Genomic DNA, 20234 nt, shown 5'->3' on the forward strand with positions numbered 1-20234 from the left:
CAGCAGGAGGCTTCCTGTTTGAGCAAGTCCACCTCAGTCTGGTCCAAAACCCCACTCACCGCAAGATAGAGAGTGTATAGACGCACAGTTGATCATTCTATATTCTGTTCCTTCTTCATGCAGAGACCATCATGCTGAGACCTCATCATGTAAAGGTACATACAGATGATTGGCACAGAAGTACATTTTCTGTAGATTGTACTGTCCACATCTGTTTGAGAAATATGTGGAAGCCAACAAAGAAAAACATTCATCACAAAAAGCCAACATTGAACATACTCCTACTGCTGGCTTTAGTGTGATTTTTTTACAAACTGCTCCACCTACTGGTGGGAAAAGAAAGTGTTACAATACAAAAGGCATCACAAATTTGAATGTTTCCATATCAAAGTTTATTGCTGACATGCATGTAGAGATCTGATGAAGTAGAAAAATATGTTTTTTATACAAACGTGTTTTTCATCTGTACAATTACGCAGTTTTCTGTATCTAGATGCCCATTTCTGACCAAGCAGCTTACAACAAATTATCCCATTGGGTTTTTAACTACACATTTCATATCCTACACCAAGTTTCCAGTTGAAACAGTCAACAATATATTGGTTATATACTGAAGACTTATGACTTTAGAAGCAGGGAGAAAAATCATCATAAAAACTGAACTTTGTGAAAATTATTCATACAATTTTACTACTATCCAATTGACAGGTATATCCATTGTTGCTTTAGAGTTTCCTGTAGGACCCAAAGAGTCTGTTACTCCAGCGCACCTTGCAAGTTCAAAATCATGCAACAGTCACATGTTTTACACAGAGCTTAACCTCACACTATTTCCATGCTTTTCAATCCACATTGCAGTCTACCAATACAACTCTGTAAAACAAACATTGAATGTGGTACAATCCACTAGCTAGAAAGTGAAACACTTTTTGATTAAGGGGGGTACAGATAATAACATCTACATCAAGGGTATATTGAACCTCTAGTTACTATTCTGTAGTTGGGCTATACTGGGCCTCATGGAAGATGGCGTAAGACACTTTCCACAGACGATCACTTAATGTCAGCATTCAGCGATGGCTATGGTGTTGATGAAACACCCTCTTTTTCTGATGAACCACCTAGACAACTACAATACTGCTGTATACCCATGGAATTCACATTGAGGTGGGAGAAAGCCAACAGCTCTCTTTACATATTATTTTAGCCTCCGGATGTGGTGGTTGATGGCCAACGTGGCCTATAATGCACGTCAATCGGCATGTGTTGAAACAGAGTTGGTATCTCGCTGGGTGGAACTACATACAATAAGACTGGCGCAGTCATGATAGTACATATTTACATACTGACCAGAGAGTGCAACCTTGTGTAGGGGATTTGGGGTTACTGACAGGAAAAAAAAAAAAAAAAAAAAAAAAAAAACACTACAAAAAACCCTCCCATAAATCAAGATCATGTGCGAGTATCATTTTGTATTTTGTAAAAAATAGAACTATGCAAAAGTCAGTCTCGTTATTAGTGTAGCTTAAGTTGACCACAGACTTTGTGGCAAAATGGCAAGAAAATGATTTCGGAATCAAAAAAGGAAAAAAAACAAAACAAAACAAAAAAAAAACCCAGATGCTACTCTTTCATGAATGTGGCTGAAAGAATCAAAATGAGATGGCTAAAGTAGAACCACTGTTGGAGTTAACAACACTTCTTAAAGCTGTGAGAGCAAAGAGATTTGAGGCTTGTTTCACCAGCTTAAGTTACGCCTAGAACATTTCCTTGAAATGGAAATATCCTCTGACTAACTGATCACCGTCTGTGATACAAGCCCCAGTGGTTTGGGGGAAAAGTCTACACAAGTGAATAAATAAATCAACATGAATTACAAGGAGAAAAGAAAGAAAGACATTTGAAAATATTCCAGAGCCTATGATCATGCAACAGTATGAATATAAATAGGAAGAAGTCTAGATAGCCTAAAGCAGGTACCAATACGCAAAGGCAAGTTGCAGTGTACAGATGCCTAACAGTCACTGGTTAGTAGCTTTGCCATGGTTTGAAGAAACACTTTGAAAAAAGAGAAAAACACATCAAAAGCCAAGATGACCCAGCAACTAAACTTAAAACCTATGAATCTGTATTTTCATTTCTCTATGAAATGTTACAGTATCGATTACCAGCCACCAGCTAGTCTCGCAGAGAGCCTATAGTGGGATAATACAAGCATTTACAAGCATGTAGCTAGAGAGAGGGCTTGAGAATGGCAATAGATATGTGATACTTTTCAATCTTAACTAGGCATCCATGACTCAGTAAAACATTCAGTCAAGCCCTGTCTTTGCAAAGCCTGCTCTGGTTTTCACAGTGTCTGCCACGGAGGCGGCAGGCCAGATAACAGAACACAAAAGATTGGAGGATAGCTTAAAGGGTCTGCGACTGTCAGAGGTTAACAGCTCGACAGCTCTGCAGACCCTTGCCAGAAACATACACACACACACGCACACACGTACACACACATGATACTGCAGATGTATCAAAGTGTACAATGACAGTTCACATTCATACTGAGAAAAAAACAACAACACTTGTCCCATGATCTGTCTTGATAAAGAGAAACAGGGAAGTTGGAATACCTGGAAGCCATTTGATTCTGAATGAGGCTGTGGGTACCAGTTCCTTGGCTAAGAATCATTTTAAGACATGATTTTTGGCAATAGAAACATGACAGTGCCTGATCTTCACTATAATGGCACTGAGGAAGCGTTACCATCAATATGCCTTGGCATGGAGGATCCAACAGTTTTTCCCATTCAGTTCTTGGCATTGTGACTTCCAGGTACCTCACACTAGCTGCCTAGATGCTAAAAATAGATTTCCACAGGGATGAGCAAAAAGCAAGAGACAATGCATTCTGCAAATATCAAAGGATGCTTGTACACATACTTTGATATTCAGTATCTTCAATGCCAAAGGTAGGGATAAAATGCTACTTATTAAGGTAAATATGATAAAAAGCTTATTCAGATTTTTCGAAACCACTGAGATGGTTTCAAGCATTATCACTCTGACAGAAAACATTAATGCTTTATGTCACTGGTGGCATCAAGACTCCATTGTTACAATCCCTTGTCTCAGAACAGTGAGCATGGTTTACCAACAGAGAAGAGAGACAGAGAGGTAGATTGATTTGAAGTCAGAGTTACAAACAGGACCAGTCTGGATCATTTTCGATACAGGAAAACGGCAGAGAGGAAGAGGAAGGAGTGAGAGGAGGAGGGTGGAATGGAGGTATAGAGAAGTGACATCTGTGATCAGATGATCTGACTTGAGGCAATACCATTAACCACTAGGAAGAGAAAGGGGTTGCTACATGATTCTGGTCCTGTATTGCTCAGGAGATCCAGAGTTGATGGGAAAGTGTTAAAGTAGAGAGATCTCAAAGGAGGATGAGGAATATGGGGTTAATATTCTCTTCAACACTCCAGGCAGAGCCTTGTATTAGCCCCATGTGCGACTGTGCCATCAGGTTGGTTGCACAGTGAGATCTGACTGTGGGTGACCTGAGGGCAAGGAACCTTTGGTTCAGATCTTCCTCCAGGCCTTTCCATATTTCACTGGAGGATCTCAGACATGGGGAGTCAAGTTCTGGGTTGGCAGTTTGTTCTGGTACCCTCCTCATGCCTGCTCCACCTAGCTTGCCCAAAGCCCACCTACATATGGGGCCGTCTGTACCCTGATTTGGGCTGGGCCCCATGTATGCGAGTTCAGTTTTAGGGCTTATCCTCAGTCTTCTCTGGACTCCGCAGGTGTCTTTACTCCCTGGGGAGGCCAGAGACTCTGAGATGGGTGGTTGAGGACTACTTCCGGAGGAAACGTTGTGCCAGGATGGCAGCATCTAAGGGACTGACAGGCTGGGCATCGTGGCCCAGACGCCTTACAGGTGGGATGCTGCCAAACTGACGCTTGGTGAGAAAGCTCTTGGCCTCATGGATAGTGTTCTTCTCTTCAGCCAGCAGCAGCTGCTGGCGCATGTAGTTCTCAAACTCGTACTGTGAAGACTCTTCTATCACCTTGGCCTGGAAGAAGAAAATATATTCTGTTCAATGTGCTGCAACGTTTGCGCTAATCTAAATAAAATCTGAAAAATACTGTAAACATGATGTAAGACCAAGCAAACCAAACAAGATCTTGCCTCTTGCAGATGTTCTGAGTGATTGACCTGATCATCAATGTCCGGTACCACCTGCAGAGGGCCACTCAATGACGAAACAGATTGCCTGTGGTTTACAACAAGGATGATTATTAACAATGGTTAATAATGTGTGCAATAATTGTACAGGATTCAAATATGTGCAGACCATCAAACTGTCTATGAAACACTCATGGCAACTAGTAGTAGACATTTTACACAAACAATAAACTCAATAAATAGTTTACAATACAATAAATAGACTTGAGAATCAACCCATTCAAATGTAATGATTCTGACATCCAGCAGGGGGAGCAATTACCATGAGGCAATGATGGCACTAAGGGACTCCAGCACCTCTCCTGCAGTCAGCCTCTGCTGAGGATCCAGCACCAGCAGCTTACGGATCAGGCACACCGTGTTCTCTGACACACGACCATCCCTGTGAGGAGGTGGAGGGGGAACAGCAAGGGACAGTTTTATTGGCAAAATGTGACCATAAGTCCAAGTCTACAAGGCCAGTACTGAAGGATTATATTGCCATTATTACTTCAGATTGAAACTGATGATAAAAATGTGGTAAATTCTCAGTAAATGTTTTACATTAAAACATTTTTCAGACACATTTTTACTTCATTTGAAGGTCTGTATGCCATGCAGTCTGTTTTGGTCACATGCTCAAAAATATTCTAACAATCTTCTGTAAAAACTCATTTTATTTTAATAATTCATGTGTAATTCTACACCACCGAATGGAGGACAAACAGTACAAAGTACAGTAAGTGTGTTTAATACATTATGTTGTTAGAAGAGTTCAGTTGCAATGCTCTGGATAAATCTCCAAACACAGACACACAGACAGGGAAAGTACTCACTCTGGGATAGAGTATTCAGCAGCCTTGATCTTACGGAAGAGCTCTTGAGGTATGCTGTCATAAAAGGGGAACTGGCCATATAGCATGGTGAACAGGACCACACCAAGAGCCCACATGTCGCTAGGTTTACCGCGGTACGGCCGACCTGGGAACAAGACAGAGAGGGGATAGGATAAGCGTTTGATATCAACAGATGTAACTTTCAAATTATAAAAACAAAGTACTTAACTATCCTCCATTGGACAGAAAAGCCATAAAGGCTGAAATCAACATTTTATTAAGTGCCATGAAAGTTTTTGCCCTCTGTGACTCAGACGTGATCAACGGGTTCAATTCTTGACAAGTCACCAGGTCTAATGATTAACAAGATGAGCAAAGACAAACACAAGCGTTGACTCCACATCCATTAAATTTCCAAGAAGTTTCCAGCACACCACTGTCTTTTAAAAAGGCAAAACTGCTGTTATAATTAACCCCTAAGCCATTAAATTAGCTGTGGATTGGTGATGAATAAACTAGAGCTGGTGAGGGGGGAGCATCATGGCTGTGCATGACCATAGGCAGTATTATTACAGCCAGGCAGGCGGCAGCAACAGCAGCAGGCAATTATGTTAAAGCTTGTGACACACACAGACTCACACACACACACACAGGCAGGCAGGCAGGCAGGGGATGGGAGGGGAAGGGGGTAGATGGGAGTAGTTTCCCTCTAGTGAGTCATCACTGTGTGAGTCACTGAGGCTCTGTTTAATTGTGTGCCTGTCACGTTATGCTGATATACATGCCCGTGTTTTATCTACAGTTTGAGTGGCTAAAGGTGAACACTTTCTGTTTAAAATCTTGTACACTGCCCAGGATGAAACTCTGGAAATTAATGTTTAAACTGACAGATTTGGGGTCTATCATGAAGAGTATGCAGCATCAGCATGATTGGTGTGTAGCACTCAGGTCTGCACATTTGACAAATGAGCTGAACAATAAAAATGGATTTCCGCTTTTCACAGACAAAGTAAATGCAACATCACAGTGATTACACAAACAAAGGCAGAAAAAAAAAAGCTATTTCTAGCTTTTGTCAGTCCGAGATTGCAACACAACCTCTTTCTTGTTGCCTAATAACCGGAAAATCAAACACAAGACTGACTGCCTCACGTTACGCAATGCTCTTTAAAAGAATCCCAGGATCCCATCTGGACCCACATCAACGAGGGTCACTCTTTTAAAAGAGAGCTACTGGCCTTTAAAAACTGTCATTAAGGGAAATACATCAGACAAGTGTGTATCTCTTGCAGTGACTACAACAGTGAATCCTACTTCATATTTAACACTGGACAGTATCAAATCTAAGGCAATGAGGAAGGTTTTCACACCAGTGCACACATAGTAAGTCACTACAGAAAGGAGTGACAGACAAATACTGGCTGATGCAAACCCCACGACCAAATGTCAGAAAGGACCTTTTCAGCACTTTGCAGGGTGTCTGAAAAATCACCTTGTGTGATGTAGATATTGTGCTTTAAAAGAACATGCATGCAAAAATGTCTGTTTTTCACTCACCACTTAATACATCAGGGCTGATGTAGGCCGGACTTCCTCTCTGGTCTTTCAGCAGGTCGTCCTCGCTCACCAGGTGTTTTCCCAAGCAGAAGTTGGTGATGGTGATTCGGTGTGTTCTACAAGCACACACAAACAAGCACACACAAACCTCATGAATACCTTCCATACTTCTGATTTTGAATCAAAGCACGACTACTAGAATAATACTTTAAAATTTCCGAAGACTCTCGCTGGTGATGAACACTTTCTGGATTCTCCCCTTTAACAAACTATGGTGAATACTTAGTGGCAAGGCGGTCTTACTCATCATAACAAATGTTAAGTTTAGAATGTGAAACACTGCACACTCACAGCTCGAAGCATGAAGTAAACACAGGCTGACAGAGACGGGGAGAACTTGCTAGTATGCCTTGTTGTTTTAACAATCTTACGGTTCGCTGGGCCTTAAAAATACATGAGTATCTCATGATTGACAGATGCAAAACAAAAGTATGCAAACCCTTATTAGAAGAAAAGTCTCCCATTTCCTTGTACTATACTTGTAGTAAGAGATGTGGAGAATTCTTTAAGAATAAGAAAATATAAGACTTTTAAAACTGTCTGGAGGTCTCCCTGTGCACTGTAAATGATGTTGTCCCACAAGTTCTTCAAAAATGTATTTGATTTGATTTAGTAAATCCTTGTAGATTATCTGTCTCAGTCACACTAGAAGACGGTTTATTCTCTATTTCTATTCTCTATTTTTAAACATGCCGGTTCATCTTATAGAAAAAAAATCTGCTATTGATCTTCAGACCTTAGCAACTATTGACAAAATCTAAATTGTGCAAAAGCAGTTGTAATCAGAAAGATGTCCTACATATTTAGTATATGCAAGTACTATTACATTTGCACAAATACAGAGCAAATTTGAATTGTTCTTTAACCATGAGCAGAGTCTCTTTAACTGTCCTTTAGTTTCAACTATAGATGACTGTGTTTTTGCCACAAGGGCCTCTAAACTCTTTGGGCAGCCTGCATTAGGGATTTACTGTACATAATTCTTTAATGTGACTTTTTTCTTGAATGTGTTTTCCTGTAAAGCTTTCTGTAAACTACAATGCTCTACATGAACTAAGTTTATCATCGACATCATTGTTTTAGCCGATGGCTTTAGACATTTTAAGAACAAAACCACTCCAGACACACTGGCGCTTCAAAGTCTGTGAAGACCTACTGCTGTTAGCAGCGATGTTTGATTAATTTGGTTTCTGTGGAAACAATGCGGCACTATATTTTGTCTGACTCATCAAGGTAAATTGAGTTTGCTTTTGGCAGAGTGAAACCTAACAGTATTAAAGCTGAAGGACTGTGGACTGTTCTAAATCTCTGTGTTCCCTTGGAGGAGAAAGAGAAAATAAAAAAGCCACACTTTGACAAACATATGAGTCAACTTGTGGCTTGGGATAATTGTCTTGATGACTAAGCCTGAATGGTGATGGGCTGGCAAACGAATATATAAAGCTCACGAAGATTTAAAATATGTACACAAATGCTCAACTTCAAGTGCACCCACACAATCACTCCCATGCTAAACAAGTACACACCAGAGAACACACACACAGAAATACACTCAAGAGCACATGAGCGCACACAAAAAAGCCACGGTCTAGAGCCTGGGTCCTCTCTGGATCATGCTCCTCACCCACATCCGCTTTCTAAAAAGCCTTAGGTCAACAGCTTCCCCTATTCTCTCTCACTTTCACACCCTGCTCCATCACCCAACTCACTGCTCCCATTACAGCGTCTGGAGCCAATTCCTGTCAAACACTCAACCAAATGCTACGATCTCAATCTTTCCTTAGAACCTTCGGTCCACATAATTTCCAGCTACTTATGTGATTCAACCCTTCATCAGCTTTTGTGATCCAAGTCTCTTTAACCATATAGGGTTCTTGTGATCTGCAGAAGGATGGGCCAGAGGAACAGAGTGCAATGCTTCAAGGACCCTCGACATAAAAGCTTCCTTTATGGAGTCTGTTCTTTTGTCTGTGTGCATCACGACTCGGGCTTCTATTCTTGCACCGGAGATTGGGTAAATGAAATTGCATGTTTGCCTCGTGAGGCAAGGGTCCCTGAGGACTGAGGAGACCACACCATCGCTGCTTCCTGGTCATGTGACCCCGGGTAGTCAGGAAACCAGAAACCTAAACAGCCCCCCCCCCCGACTTCTCCTACCTCCCAGCAACATTTTGCTGAAAATACACCAGCTGACGAGAAGGGAGGTTAAACGCGGGGCAACTTTTTCTCTGAGACCAGCAAATTTCATTTCTCAGAACTGTTGGGAAGTAATGATTCGGTGGGTTTCACTGAAACCCACGCTTTACTGTAGCAAACGTTTTTATCTTTTATTTCCAAGGTGCACATTATTGCATCATGGCAACTTTTTATTTAACAGCTTTGTACGTTTCAAAAAGGTAATATCAAAATTTACAAGAATAATTCCAGTGTAAATTATCTTTCACCCCCATTTTTATTCCACACAGCACAAATAACAATCTACTCACTTCTAGTTCAGTCAGTATCAGCCTATCTGTCACCCAATACAATATTGCTGATGTAAACTGACAGGAGGACAAAAGAACTTGCTGCAGTGAGTATTTGTTTATGAATGGCCGTGGCCCCTTAGAAATACATCTAAAATGTAGGAAGTCAATAGAGCCCCAACATACATAGTCAACAACCCTGCAGATTGATTTATGACATCCTGCTTTCATAACAGCTGGCTATGCAAGAGGAAATCGCATAATTCTTGCATAAACTGCTGAGCTTGTTGATGGCATCGGTGCCTTTCCCAGAGTGACGACAAGAATCAGGAGGAGGAGGAGGAAGAGGAGGTGGAGGAGGAGGAGGAGGAGGAGGAGGAGGAGAGGGGATTTTGGGATCAGTCCATCTCTTTATTATCCTTCCCATTCTGACTGTACATTCATACACATTCAGGGTGGAGTGAGTGGTGAGGAAACATGCGTGCAAGCTGAGTATGATGCATGAAGGAGAGAGGAAAAAGTGAAAAGAAAAGAGGATATGACAAAAGGGGACAAATCATAAAGACAATAAAGGCAGGAAAGGGATTGGGGTGTAAAAGAACATAGAGAAAAAGCAGAGTAGAGGGTAAATAAATGATGACTGTGTGCGCACATGTATGTGTGTATTTGTGTGTGTGTGTGACGTGCATTGTGTAGTGAGTCAGCTCTGAGCTATGGGGCCTTTGGCAGGCCTCTCCTTTGTCTCCAGCTGGGACGGAGTGTTCCGCTCATCTGCTCCGCTCCCCGCCACCCTCCTCCCCTGACCAAAACACTCTCCTGTTTCATCACCGCCACTACTGCTGCTGCTACTGCTGCTGGTGCTGCTGGTGGGGGCAATGGGGCGTGATGCCCGAGACGTAGAGTGTGTGAGTGATAAAAAGATAAGCCGGGAACGTGACATCTCAATACACGTACTCACAAATGCAGCCCGTGTACGAGGAGTAGACTGTGAGACAACTCTGTGATTAGGCTCACTCGTGCATGATACGGGCACGCTAGATGTTTGGATGCGAAGGTGTGCGCAAGCGTGCGTAGGAACACCCGAGTGCGTGTGTGTCGGTGTTAGTCATGTTTCTCTAAATGAGAAGACTGGCTTTGTAGGATGTTAATCAGCATCCCGAAGAATGTGGACGCAGAGCTCTGCTGTTCAGACAACCCACCATAGACTAATGCAAAAGCTGTCTGAATTCCTCACAACTTGGACATATTCATTAGAGCCACGACGAATAATCGATTAGTTGCTAACTATTACATTAATCACAAACTATTTTGACAATCGATTAATGGTTTTGAGCCCTTTTTTTAAGAAGTCCAAATTCTCTGTTTCCAGCTTCTTAAATGTGAATAATTTCAGGTTTCTTCAGTCTTCTATGACAGTAAACTGAATATCTTTGGGTTGTGGACAAAACAAAACATTTGAGGACGTCATCTTGGGCTTTGGGAAACAGTGATTGACATTTTTCACCATTTTCTGACATTTTATGGACCAAACGACTTATCGTTTTTCAAGAAAATAATCAAGAGATGAATCAATTATGAAAATAATCATTAGTTGCAGGTCTAAAATTCGTATCGGAAAAGTGAGTAGCAGCTAAAATAGCGGTATTCACACTGTAAGAGTGGCTTTCAACCCCAAATACACAAACTATCTCTCTCACACACACTCATACATATGATGTTTGAAGAGGGCTTTACAGATGAGTAGTTTTCCATTCTGCAGGGCCTATCTGAACTGCAGCTGTGACCTGAGGTGCACTCACCAGGGTCCTGTTGCACCCCCGCCACCCCAAACACTCGTCTCTCCCACCGAGAACAAAGCAGTGGCATATTCTTTTCTCTGTTTTGCACCAGAGTCCAGTCCACCCTCCGCTTCAACAAAAAAAAAAAAAAAAAAAAAAAAAAAAATCCAGCCATGGGGAATGAATCATCAGCCTTTACTCAACACATAGACCCAGAGTCAAGCAAAAGAGAGAAAGAGAAAGGCTTTAGGTTCCTTCAACTGATCTCACTCTTAGTCTGAGAATGTGACCCCTGCTTGGGTTCAAAGCCAGCTGCACACTGGATACAGGCTGCTGGGGCCGGCAAAGGCCTCTCTCACACGTGAGCTGAGATAGAATGACTTACTGGCAGGCTAAAATGACTGACCCGGTCTAATGAGAGAGGTTATTGGCCATTAGACTTGTGCCCAGTGGCTTATATGATTGGCAATCGGATCGTATATTGACAGTTCATTTTTCCTAAGCCAATTATTAAGGCGATTTCAACTAACTTACTATCAGAACTAAGATGTTATAAAAGATCTCTAGAATCTGCGCTCTAATGTGCATATAGAGATGTTTCTTGTGGAGCGGCATGTCCGCCTGCTGTAATGACCCCTGTTAATCAGCACGAGTGATTAATTTTAAATCCTTAATTACAAGCTAGTTTGCGGTCTCTTTTCCACACCGCTTCTCTGTTCTCCATATGTCTGCCCAGTGTTCACCAAAACTTTGCTCTGCGCTCCATAAGAGTAGTTAACATTATGGATATGATTTGGATTGTGATATAAAAGAGAAGATAATACTGTTGAACGGAACATGATGCTGTGATATTGTCGCATCAACCACAGACACACAGACTTTTAAAAAGGGATTCAAAAAAAATGCTAAACAGATAATAAATTATTGAATAAAAACGAATAAATGTACTACTAATTCTACTCCTAATAGTAGTAGTAGTAGTAGTAGTAGTAGGAGTAGTAATAGTAATAAAAACAACATAATAGACTGTATTTGTTATCTGATAGTGGCACGAATACGCCCACCCCCCCACCCGCCCCCAACCTCAAGTATTGGCAATCTGACAGGGTGACTATAGGGCGATCCAACTATGGAGAACATCGCCCAACCCATTTTGGCCATGAAAGGCTGAATGAGTGAATGAGTTTCATCTTACCGTTTGTTCAGCACCATGTTTCCCAACTTGAGGTCTCTGTGCACAATGTTTTTCTGCAGGCAGGAAAGAGAGAGAAGAAAAAAAAAAGTTCTTGTGCTCAGTGGATCATTGGTATCAAAACAATCATTTTGTTTCTGGGAGTGGCACACGAGCATGGGAAATGAGTAATCAGAAAGGATGTGCCACCAGCAAACAAAAACAAAGCAATTTCTCTTGTAACTTACAAAAACAGTGTAGTATGAAAGCTTTCTTCATTGATGAAAATAGAGAACTGTATGTTTGTGTTTTGTAGGATCATGTGATTATTTTTTATTTAGACAAATGCGGCTTATCTTGGAGTAGTCCACCTAAATCCTGCCTTAAACTCACCTTATGTAAGGCCTCCACCACACGCACCACATCGTAGAAGATGACTATGGCCTCGCGCTCGCTCAGTCGCTTCTCCTTTATGACATAATGCTGAAGGTTTATTAGATCTGCCGTCTTGTCGCTGAAGTCATGAGCGCACAGACAGTCCAGCACGAGGCAGATCCGCTTCTTCATCTTGCGCACCTTGTTGGCCTCCATGTCCTCCACTATTTCGTAAGCTCGATCCTGGGGAACGACAACAAAGAGAAGTGTGAGCGGAGATCTTCGGGAAGGCGCTTCCTTTGTGAGTGGACACAGCTGTTGATGTAATGTATTTCAGAAGCACTTTCTGACTGCGTCAAATCAATATAAGTTGAATGCATCAAACTGATTCTTGTACTATACCGGATGATCAAGCTGATTCATTCAGCTTAGAAGGAAATAGATTCAAGCAGGGTAGAGGCCATCAATCAACAGCCTGCATGTAGCCAATGTGAATGAGACACATCTACTCCTCCACACTGGGTGGTGAAGGACGAATAACAAAGGTCATTCTTCTTCCTCCAACTCCAGTCTAAGGAGAGACACCACTTCTTATTGATTTCTGTATCAGGTTGTCATTTTTTTTTTTTTTTTTTTAGATGCAGTCCACCCCTGAAAGCTTTCATTATTAACTGGTTCTCCCAGTGAAGATGCACCATAATAATCCAATCAATATTGCAGACCTAAACGAATCAGAGCGCATGGCTCAATGCTGCTATTCTGAGAACACCGGCAGAGTGGAACAGGCAGGATGTGAAAGAGAGACAAAGAGGGAAAACAAAGAGAGAGAGAGAAGGCAGATGGAACAATAACAAAGTTAGAGGAGGAGGCAGACGGGAAGACAGGTGAGGGAGGGGGTCTCATTGTGAATGGATGGGGCTGTGAATAGAGAATGACTGCGGATAAATATGGCTTTTAATGGTATGCTCACTTCTCTATTGAAACAACCCTGATAAGGAAAATACAAGCAGCTGGCTGGACTAATGACAAGTGTACCTCTGTGATTAAAGAGCTGATAAGAGCATGTTGTTACTTGTAATTTATGATGATGCCATATTCTGAACTGAACAGAAAGTGACAGAAACTTCTCCATGATGATGTCGGTGTTTTATATCTTGCTTAATCATACAGAATGCTTGCCTATATTGTTCTGAGTAATCATAAAAAAAATAAAATTAAAAAAAAAAGAGGAACTATTTTCCTTCTTTGTCCATGAGATGAATTATTTGACAGATATATGCACATGTCAACAGGAATGTAACTTAACTGGCAAATGTAATGCAGAGCTCAGTTTACCTGGAAGAGGCCGTGATGGTGGACCACCCCATCCTGGTTGTGCAGCAGAGAAAGGAGGGAGTACTCTGTGTGCAGCAGCATCTTCCCCTGCCTCTCCTCCTGAGTCTCCCCAGCAGAGTCCACTCGCTCCTCCAGCGTCAGGATCTACCATTTACCGCACAAGAGAACAGAGCAAACATTAGAGGTCAGCCTGCACAGGATCAGACAGTGGAGACAGCTTTAACCATATTTGTTGAAGATTATCTTCAATCCTGACACTAAACGTTTTAATGAGTGAAGACATGACAGTGAGTTACATCTGTTAAGCATGTAAACAAGAAGTTACAGTCTGTGGAGTGGAGCTGGCAATCAGGAGTACAGCTTTAAAACAGTGGCTCATATCCCAATGCAAAGTAAACAAGCTGTGCAGCAGACACCGAGGCGCTGTAGTCACGGGTATGAGGGGAGGGTCATGCACTGACTCACTACATGGTCATGAGGGTTAAAAGTTGGCATTCCAGGTGGGGCGCTACCTTCCTCCCTTCCATTCCTCTCCTATAGCGCTCCGTTGTGTAACAGACATTGGATAGCCCCAATAAACAGATTGCCCTTGCTGTGGTTTTGTTGTTTGTGCCAGACTGAAACAGGGGGCCATAAAATGAACACCAACAAAGGAAGGTCAAAGGTTCAGATGTCTACTGGAACATCATAGCTTTGTTTTGAATTATATGCTCCATTTTCTGTTGAATCATGTGCTTAACTTATTGTGTTTGTCATAAAGAAAAACACAGACAAAGAGCCGACCACACACACTTACTTTAAGCTGATAGAAGTCATCGGTGCCGTCCTTTCTGGCCAGACACTGCACTATGCTGGGCACTGGTGAGTTGCCCAGGCGAGGCCCTGCAAGTATAAGAAAGGGAACAGCTGCATGACCAAAAGGCAGGCTACATGCCGGAGTGTGTGCTCTCACTGCAACTCATTAAAGACTGCATGTGCATGTACCCATTAACACCCAAAGTGTAATGTTTTCTTTGGCACTCTGCAGTTGAGTTTTGTAGTAGAGAAAACATACAAGTTTGAGAGCATGCGAGAGAAACACATCTTCCAGAGGGAAGAAATAACCTTGCTCCAACACAGTCTCAGACCTTTCTGGCCGATGTCATGGGGATCAGCAAAATTCTTCACATTCTTGTCTCAGGCGTACGTACACACAGAGACACCCCGCGACTCTTACAATCACACACACACACACACACACATACCCTTCCTGATTTCCTGCATGGATACAAGCAACACATAAACACACTACACAAAAAAATTACACTGTAGATGCAATCTTAGCCAAACAGGCGTTTCTGACAGGCTACTATTTTCATACTTTTGGGGCTTGAGCAAACACTAGTAGATTCCTTACCAAGGATGAAGGGCCCAGCTCTCTTGGCGTTACTGCCAGATATCCCAGGACATTGCAGCTTGCTGGCCCTGCCTGATGTCTCTCCAGCCCCCCTCTCCGACGAGCGCCGCTTGGACATACTGGAGCTCTACGGGGGAATAAATCAGATTAGTACACAGGATAAAGATAGGCAAGTTAAAGCGTAAGAGCATACATGTGACTGCAAGGACACAAACTTTCAACGATGACAACGATTATCACCAGTAATCTGTAACCAAACAATGGTTTTATAAATAGTCTATTTAACAATAAAGACTATACCCAGAGCTTTAGTAGTAGTCCTGCAGGCTGGTGGAGAGTGCACTGATTAGTGGTATGAGGGTGAACAGAAGTGAAAGGAGGTAAACTTCAGGGCAGCTCCTCCCAGCCTATTTTAAATATCCCTCCCACACATTTACCAACACCTCAGTGTGAATGTGAGGCCATTACGGCTCCATTCAGAATGATGGCTGCTGGTGTCAAGGGTGACACCTAAGATTCAATCTCCCCAACAGGCAATGCAAATGTACCACAATCTGCAATTTAAATGCATTCATGTAAATGCATTACACTAGCATAAGGTTCTTTAAACACAAGCCTTTTTTAATTTGTGTCTCAGCACTGAACAACACATCCATCTTTAGCTTTTCCTGTTGCAGTGGATATGGGTTTAGAAAATCCTTCCGCTCTTAATCTGCGTGTTTTATCTCAAAATCTGTACAGCCAGCTTATCTGCGCAGACCTTCCTCTGACAAGACATGCATGTACGAACAAGGCTGAAACATACACACACACACACAAAAAAAGCCAAGCCCTTACACTATGATAAGGAACTTGATTCACATGCCAGAAGAACCAGTGACAGTGTGACACATCATCATTACACATACTATTTTAACTGCCACAGCAGATCTACCTCCCAGAATTCGAGAGCAAGAGGTATGCTTTGTTTACTGATACTGAGTTCCTATGTGATGAAACCCCATCTGTTTCCCGTAACAGGGAAGTGGTGCCTTGAACCGAGAGGAGTGATTCACCCTGCTGTCGTCCTGAGTTTCCATTGGACAGAAATGCTTAAATGTCCAGGTGACGACACCAAGAAGAGCCTCTGACATGTACGTCATAAAATAAAAGAAAAAAAAAAGAAGCTCAACGAGGTTATGTCCAAAAGAAAGGCAACACAGACTGACACATGAAGTAGAAATGTCAGACTGATAACAGCTGAATGAATGTTTAAGCTACACAAGAGAGGTGATTCAGACTGATAAAATCCACAGCTCCTCTTAAATTGCAGACAAGACAGAGCGGAGAACTGACTAACCCCAAAAAACTTCGGAATATGTAGCCAGTCTTGCAAGTAGAACAAACTAAAGAAAATTAGTTTGTTAATGAATTATTAATCTTCTTGTTTTAAAACTAATCATGCACCACTCGCCAGTTGGCGTTTTTGGGCAGCATGGAGGCAGGACAGTTGGCAGTCAGTATGGGCTGGTATGAATTCTCACTTCTATGAGGCTTTTTGTGATCCCAGACAGCAGACAGTGTCATCATCATGTCTCTCGCCCATCTGTCTCCATCTCCACTAGTCATCACCCACTGAGTCTGATGAGCTGAGGTTTTCTGACAGCATTTATGGCACAAGCCAGAGTGACACCAAGTCACGCTGCCAATAGTAAGCGAGCATCTTACTCTAGACCAAGCTAAGAAAAGCAATGGATAATCAACTACTGCAATTCATGAGGCTCCTGGGTAGGAAATGGTCTGAACTTTTTTCATTCAGCAGCCAACACAGTTAGCAGAATTGACAATGTACACACTGCTTCCAGTGCTGCCTGATAAATATATTTTAAATTGTAGATCGGGTGCACAAGAACAGCTGCTTGATTAACTAAAAGTAAGCAGACAGAACCAAAACTAACAGGCATTACATTTGTGGCAATTTCCTACATTTTTAACAGTTATCTGTGATTGTACCTTGCATGCATTTACTTCTCTCTACAGCCGCATAGCCAACATACTAATCCATGCAGCTTGGACTTGTAAAACTAAACTGACTCATGGACAGAATCTGCAACACAACACACAGCAAATGGACCCAAGGCTATTCATCTACCTACTAAAAAACCAGCTGTACTGCTGCGGAGCCAACCCCCTACACATCTAAAAAGCAAAGGTCAATGCAACCAACTAATGCACACTGACCTAAATGACATCAGCGCAATGACAGCACACAGCTATCCTTTTCTGACACTGCTGTGCCTCTCTGCACAGCCAGTGATCTGGCAAGCAAGACTGCCTCTGCCTCTGACTGTACCAGAGGGAGGACAAGAACAGATACAGCCTCTGAATCATATCACACAAAAGGAGGAGAGACACGCTGCCGGTGCCCACGAGAAATGTGGGCTCCTTAAATAGTATCAGAACAAAACAACCACGTAGGTGTCTTAAAAATCCACCCACCAGACTCCATGCTACTTGTCTGGCTCTGCAAGAACAGCTTGATTGCAAAATCAAAGTAGTATCCAGACAGACAAAGAAAGCAAAAGGACACTTGAGCAGGTAGTAAACATATGAGTGAATGACAAAATCTGGAGCAACCATAAAGCCAGCGAGATGGTGTGATCCAAATCAATGGATCCACAAATAGATCAAGACAGGACAAAGAGTTAAAGCAGCTCGAAGGTCATGCAGGCTTCCGTCCTGCTGCTTGGACGACATGTCAATCAATCAATCATGTCATCTCACACACACACGCGCACACACACACACACACACACACACATCTAGCGCTATCTATCCTTCCTTTAACTGCAGTTGTTGACTAACTTACAATATTACAATCACGACGTCCTTGACCAACACAACAAGGCTGTGGGCACAAGGTCACACTGTAAATCGCTTGACGAAAAAATAATTACAAATGCACACAGTGTCACACGTTGTTTGGTGCCATTTTGCGACCACAAGGTCTGGACACCGTTCAGTTCTGGCAGCGAGCAGTGTAAACGAGACGAGCAGCAGAGTTAACGCTGACGTTATGCCTTGCAACTTGTGCAAAATGACTCCACGGACAGCTAATAACTTGGGTAGACAGGTGCTAATGTGTTTTTCCCACAACAACTAGTATTTGACTGCGCTGAGTCGTTTTAAACACACGCTAAGCCGCATTACAAGGTGCTAGATAACGTCTGACTGTGTCGGATATTTAACTAAACACTTTATGTTTTTTTACGACGTATATTTACGTAAGGTAATATTAAACCAAGCTGGAGAGCACATACAAACTTAGTACCAGAAAAAAAGCTGAGTGAATTCCTCGGCTAAAGACGCTGCCACAGCAGCAGCACACCGGCCACACAAAGGGGCACACAACACAACAAGGAGTTGAGCTTTCGGTGCAAACTACACCGAGCAGCCGTGAGCTAGGTTACGACTACTTTAGCACGTATCCGTTTGTTCCGGAGAGGTTTTAATGTCATTGCTGGCGAGCGACGTTATCTAACGCCGAGCTGACGGCTACAGAGCAGCCGGGAGGCCATTTAAACAAAGTAGGTAACATTACAGCTGGCTAGCCGTGCCAGAAAGCTAGATAGCAACGTAGTAACCACCTCGCTTACCTCGAGCCAAAACCGCCGGGTAAAGTCTGCGTTGTCTCGTTACAACATCGACATTTCGTAGGCAAAACGTTGTGGTGGACAAACTTGGCTTCAACAGGAGAGACCACAGAGGGTTGGTTTCGGATTGTTTAGCCTCTGTTACCGAAATGAGCAATTAAGGAAAAGCCTCCGCTCTTCTCTGATCGCATCTTTCCACAGCGACAGCACCACCTGACAACGGAAATGACGCACACGCTTACTTGATTGACAGCTACGCTCGACCAATGACAGCATCTATGTGTTTTTTTCCTAGTAAACGGTTGCGCACTGATGATGACATTTTTTGCATAATAAAAGTTGCTAAATGAAACAGCATTGCATCATTGTTGTCTGTTCCAGAAAAGTTTAAGAAGTTAAAATTAAGTTTGTTGTACTACAAGAAGGAACAGCACAAGCAAATATCTATCATAGTTACTTTGTTATTTATTGTGTTATGCACATACCAATACCCGGCCCATATGGACTTTTAAGCCACTAAAAATACAGTTGCAGTGGTGAAATATTGTCAGTTTATTACAAATATTTGTAATGTTTATAGTATATATATTGTCAACATATGGTATACATATAAACACATAAACATAAAATGACATAATAAACAATGCCTCTTTCTCCCCAGGAAAACCACAAAACCTGTTTATATAGTAATGCACCAGAAAGTTACTGTGCACATAGAGATCCTTGACGTTTAGTTAAATTTCTTCACATAACTGTGTCAATTGTTCTTGAGGCACATATTACAGTTCATCCAGGTATGCCTCAGCAAAACTGTCAGTCAGTCAGCACTGCATCTGATATTATCATAATATTTTCAAAATTTGAGAAACCTCCCATCAAGTTTCTGGTCCAGTTCTGCCTGTGTTGAGTAACCAAGGTTTCATTACTAACACACTACCCTCAATTCAGCTCATTGAAAAGTCAATTTCTTCCTCAGTTACTCAGCAGTTCAGTTTTGAATGACATTGACATTTAAAAGCCCACCTAAGTTCCCAATTTAGACTCCCTTATTAATCTTAAATTCCACCCACAGCTACCAGTTTCAAACTAGTGGGCAGGTGTGACAGACGTAGAGAGGGCAATCTAAATGGCAGAGGCTTATTTAAGTTGCACTAGTCTTCCTGCTTTGACTCAGCAGCGCATATGCTCCAAGCCACATTAAACACTCGTCAGCCTGTGTCCTGCCCACAGTTTTTAAAGAGGAAACTGAATCATGACTCAAGACGCGGGGTCTGTGAGCGAAACATGTTTTAGAGGCTCTTTAGGCCTGTTTATGGAAACTTAGTTTGACTGGACTTTAAAGACCTTATTGTTTGTACATTCAGGGCGGTGCAATATATCAATATTATATCAATATTGTGATGTGAGACT

General features: G+C 42.2%; 1 protein-coding gene across 2 annotated transcripts; it reads right to left on the minus strand.

Moving 5' to 3' along the window:
* Window positions 1–369: 369 nt before the first annotated feature.
* On the minus strand, window positions 370–19047 carry stk40 (serine/threonine kinase 40). 2 transcript variants are annotated; one of them, XM_067600927.1, is made up of 11 exons: window positions 18828–19047; window positions 15193–15319; window positions 14593–14678; window positions 13797–13940; window positions 12480–12704; window positions 12111–12163; window positions 6613–6728; window positions 5056–5200; window positions 4503–4622; window positions 4184–4268; window positions 370–4067 (listed from the first exon to the last, which is right to left on the minus strand). In XM_067600927.1, exons 2-11 carry the CDS (start codon window positions 15308–15310, stop codon window positions 3849–3851), a joined length of 1311 nt encoding a protein of 436 aa, XP_067457028.1. In that variant the 5' UTR covers window positions 15311–15319; window positions 18828–19047; the 3' UTR covers window positions 370–3848. The 2 variants fall into 2 exon arrangements, with proteins under 2 accessions (XP_067457028.1, XP_067457029.1); XM_067600928.1 differs by lacking the exon at window positions 18828–19047 and adding an exon at window positions 15493–15588.
* Between the last annotated feature and the right edge of the window lie 1187 nt (window positions 19048–20234).

The sequence above is a fragment of the Thunnus thynnus genome, chromosome 10 (assembly GCF_963924715.1).
Source record: "Thunnus thynnus chromosome 10, fThuThy2.1, whole genome shotgun sequence".
In the NCBI taxonomy this organism is placed as follows: Eukaryota; Metazoa; Chordata; class Actinopteri; order Scombriformes; family Scombridae; genus Thunnus; species Thunnus thynnus.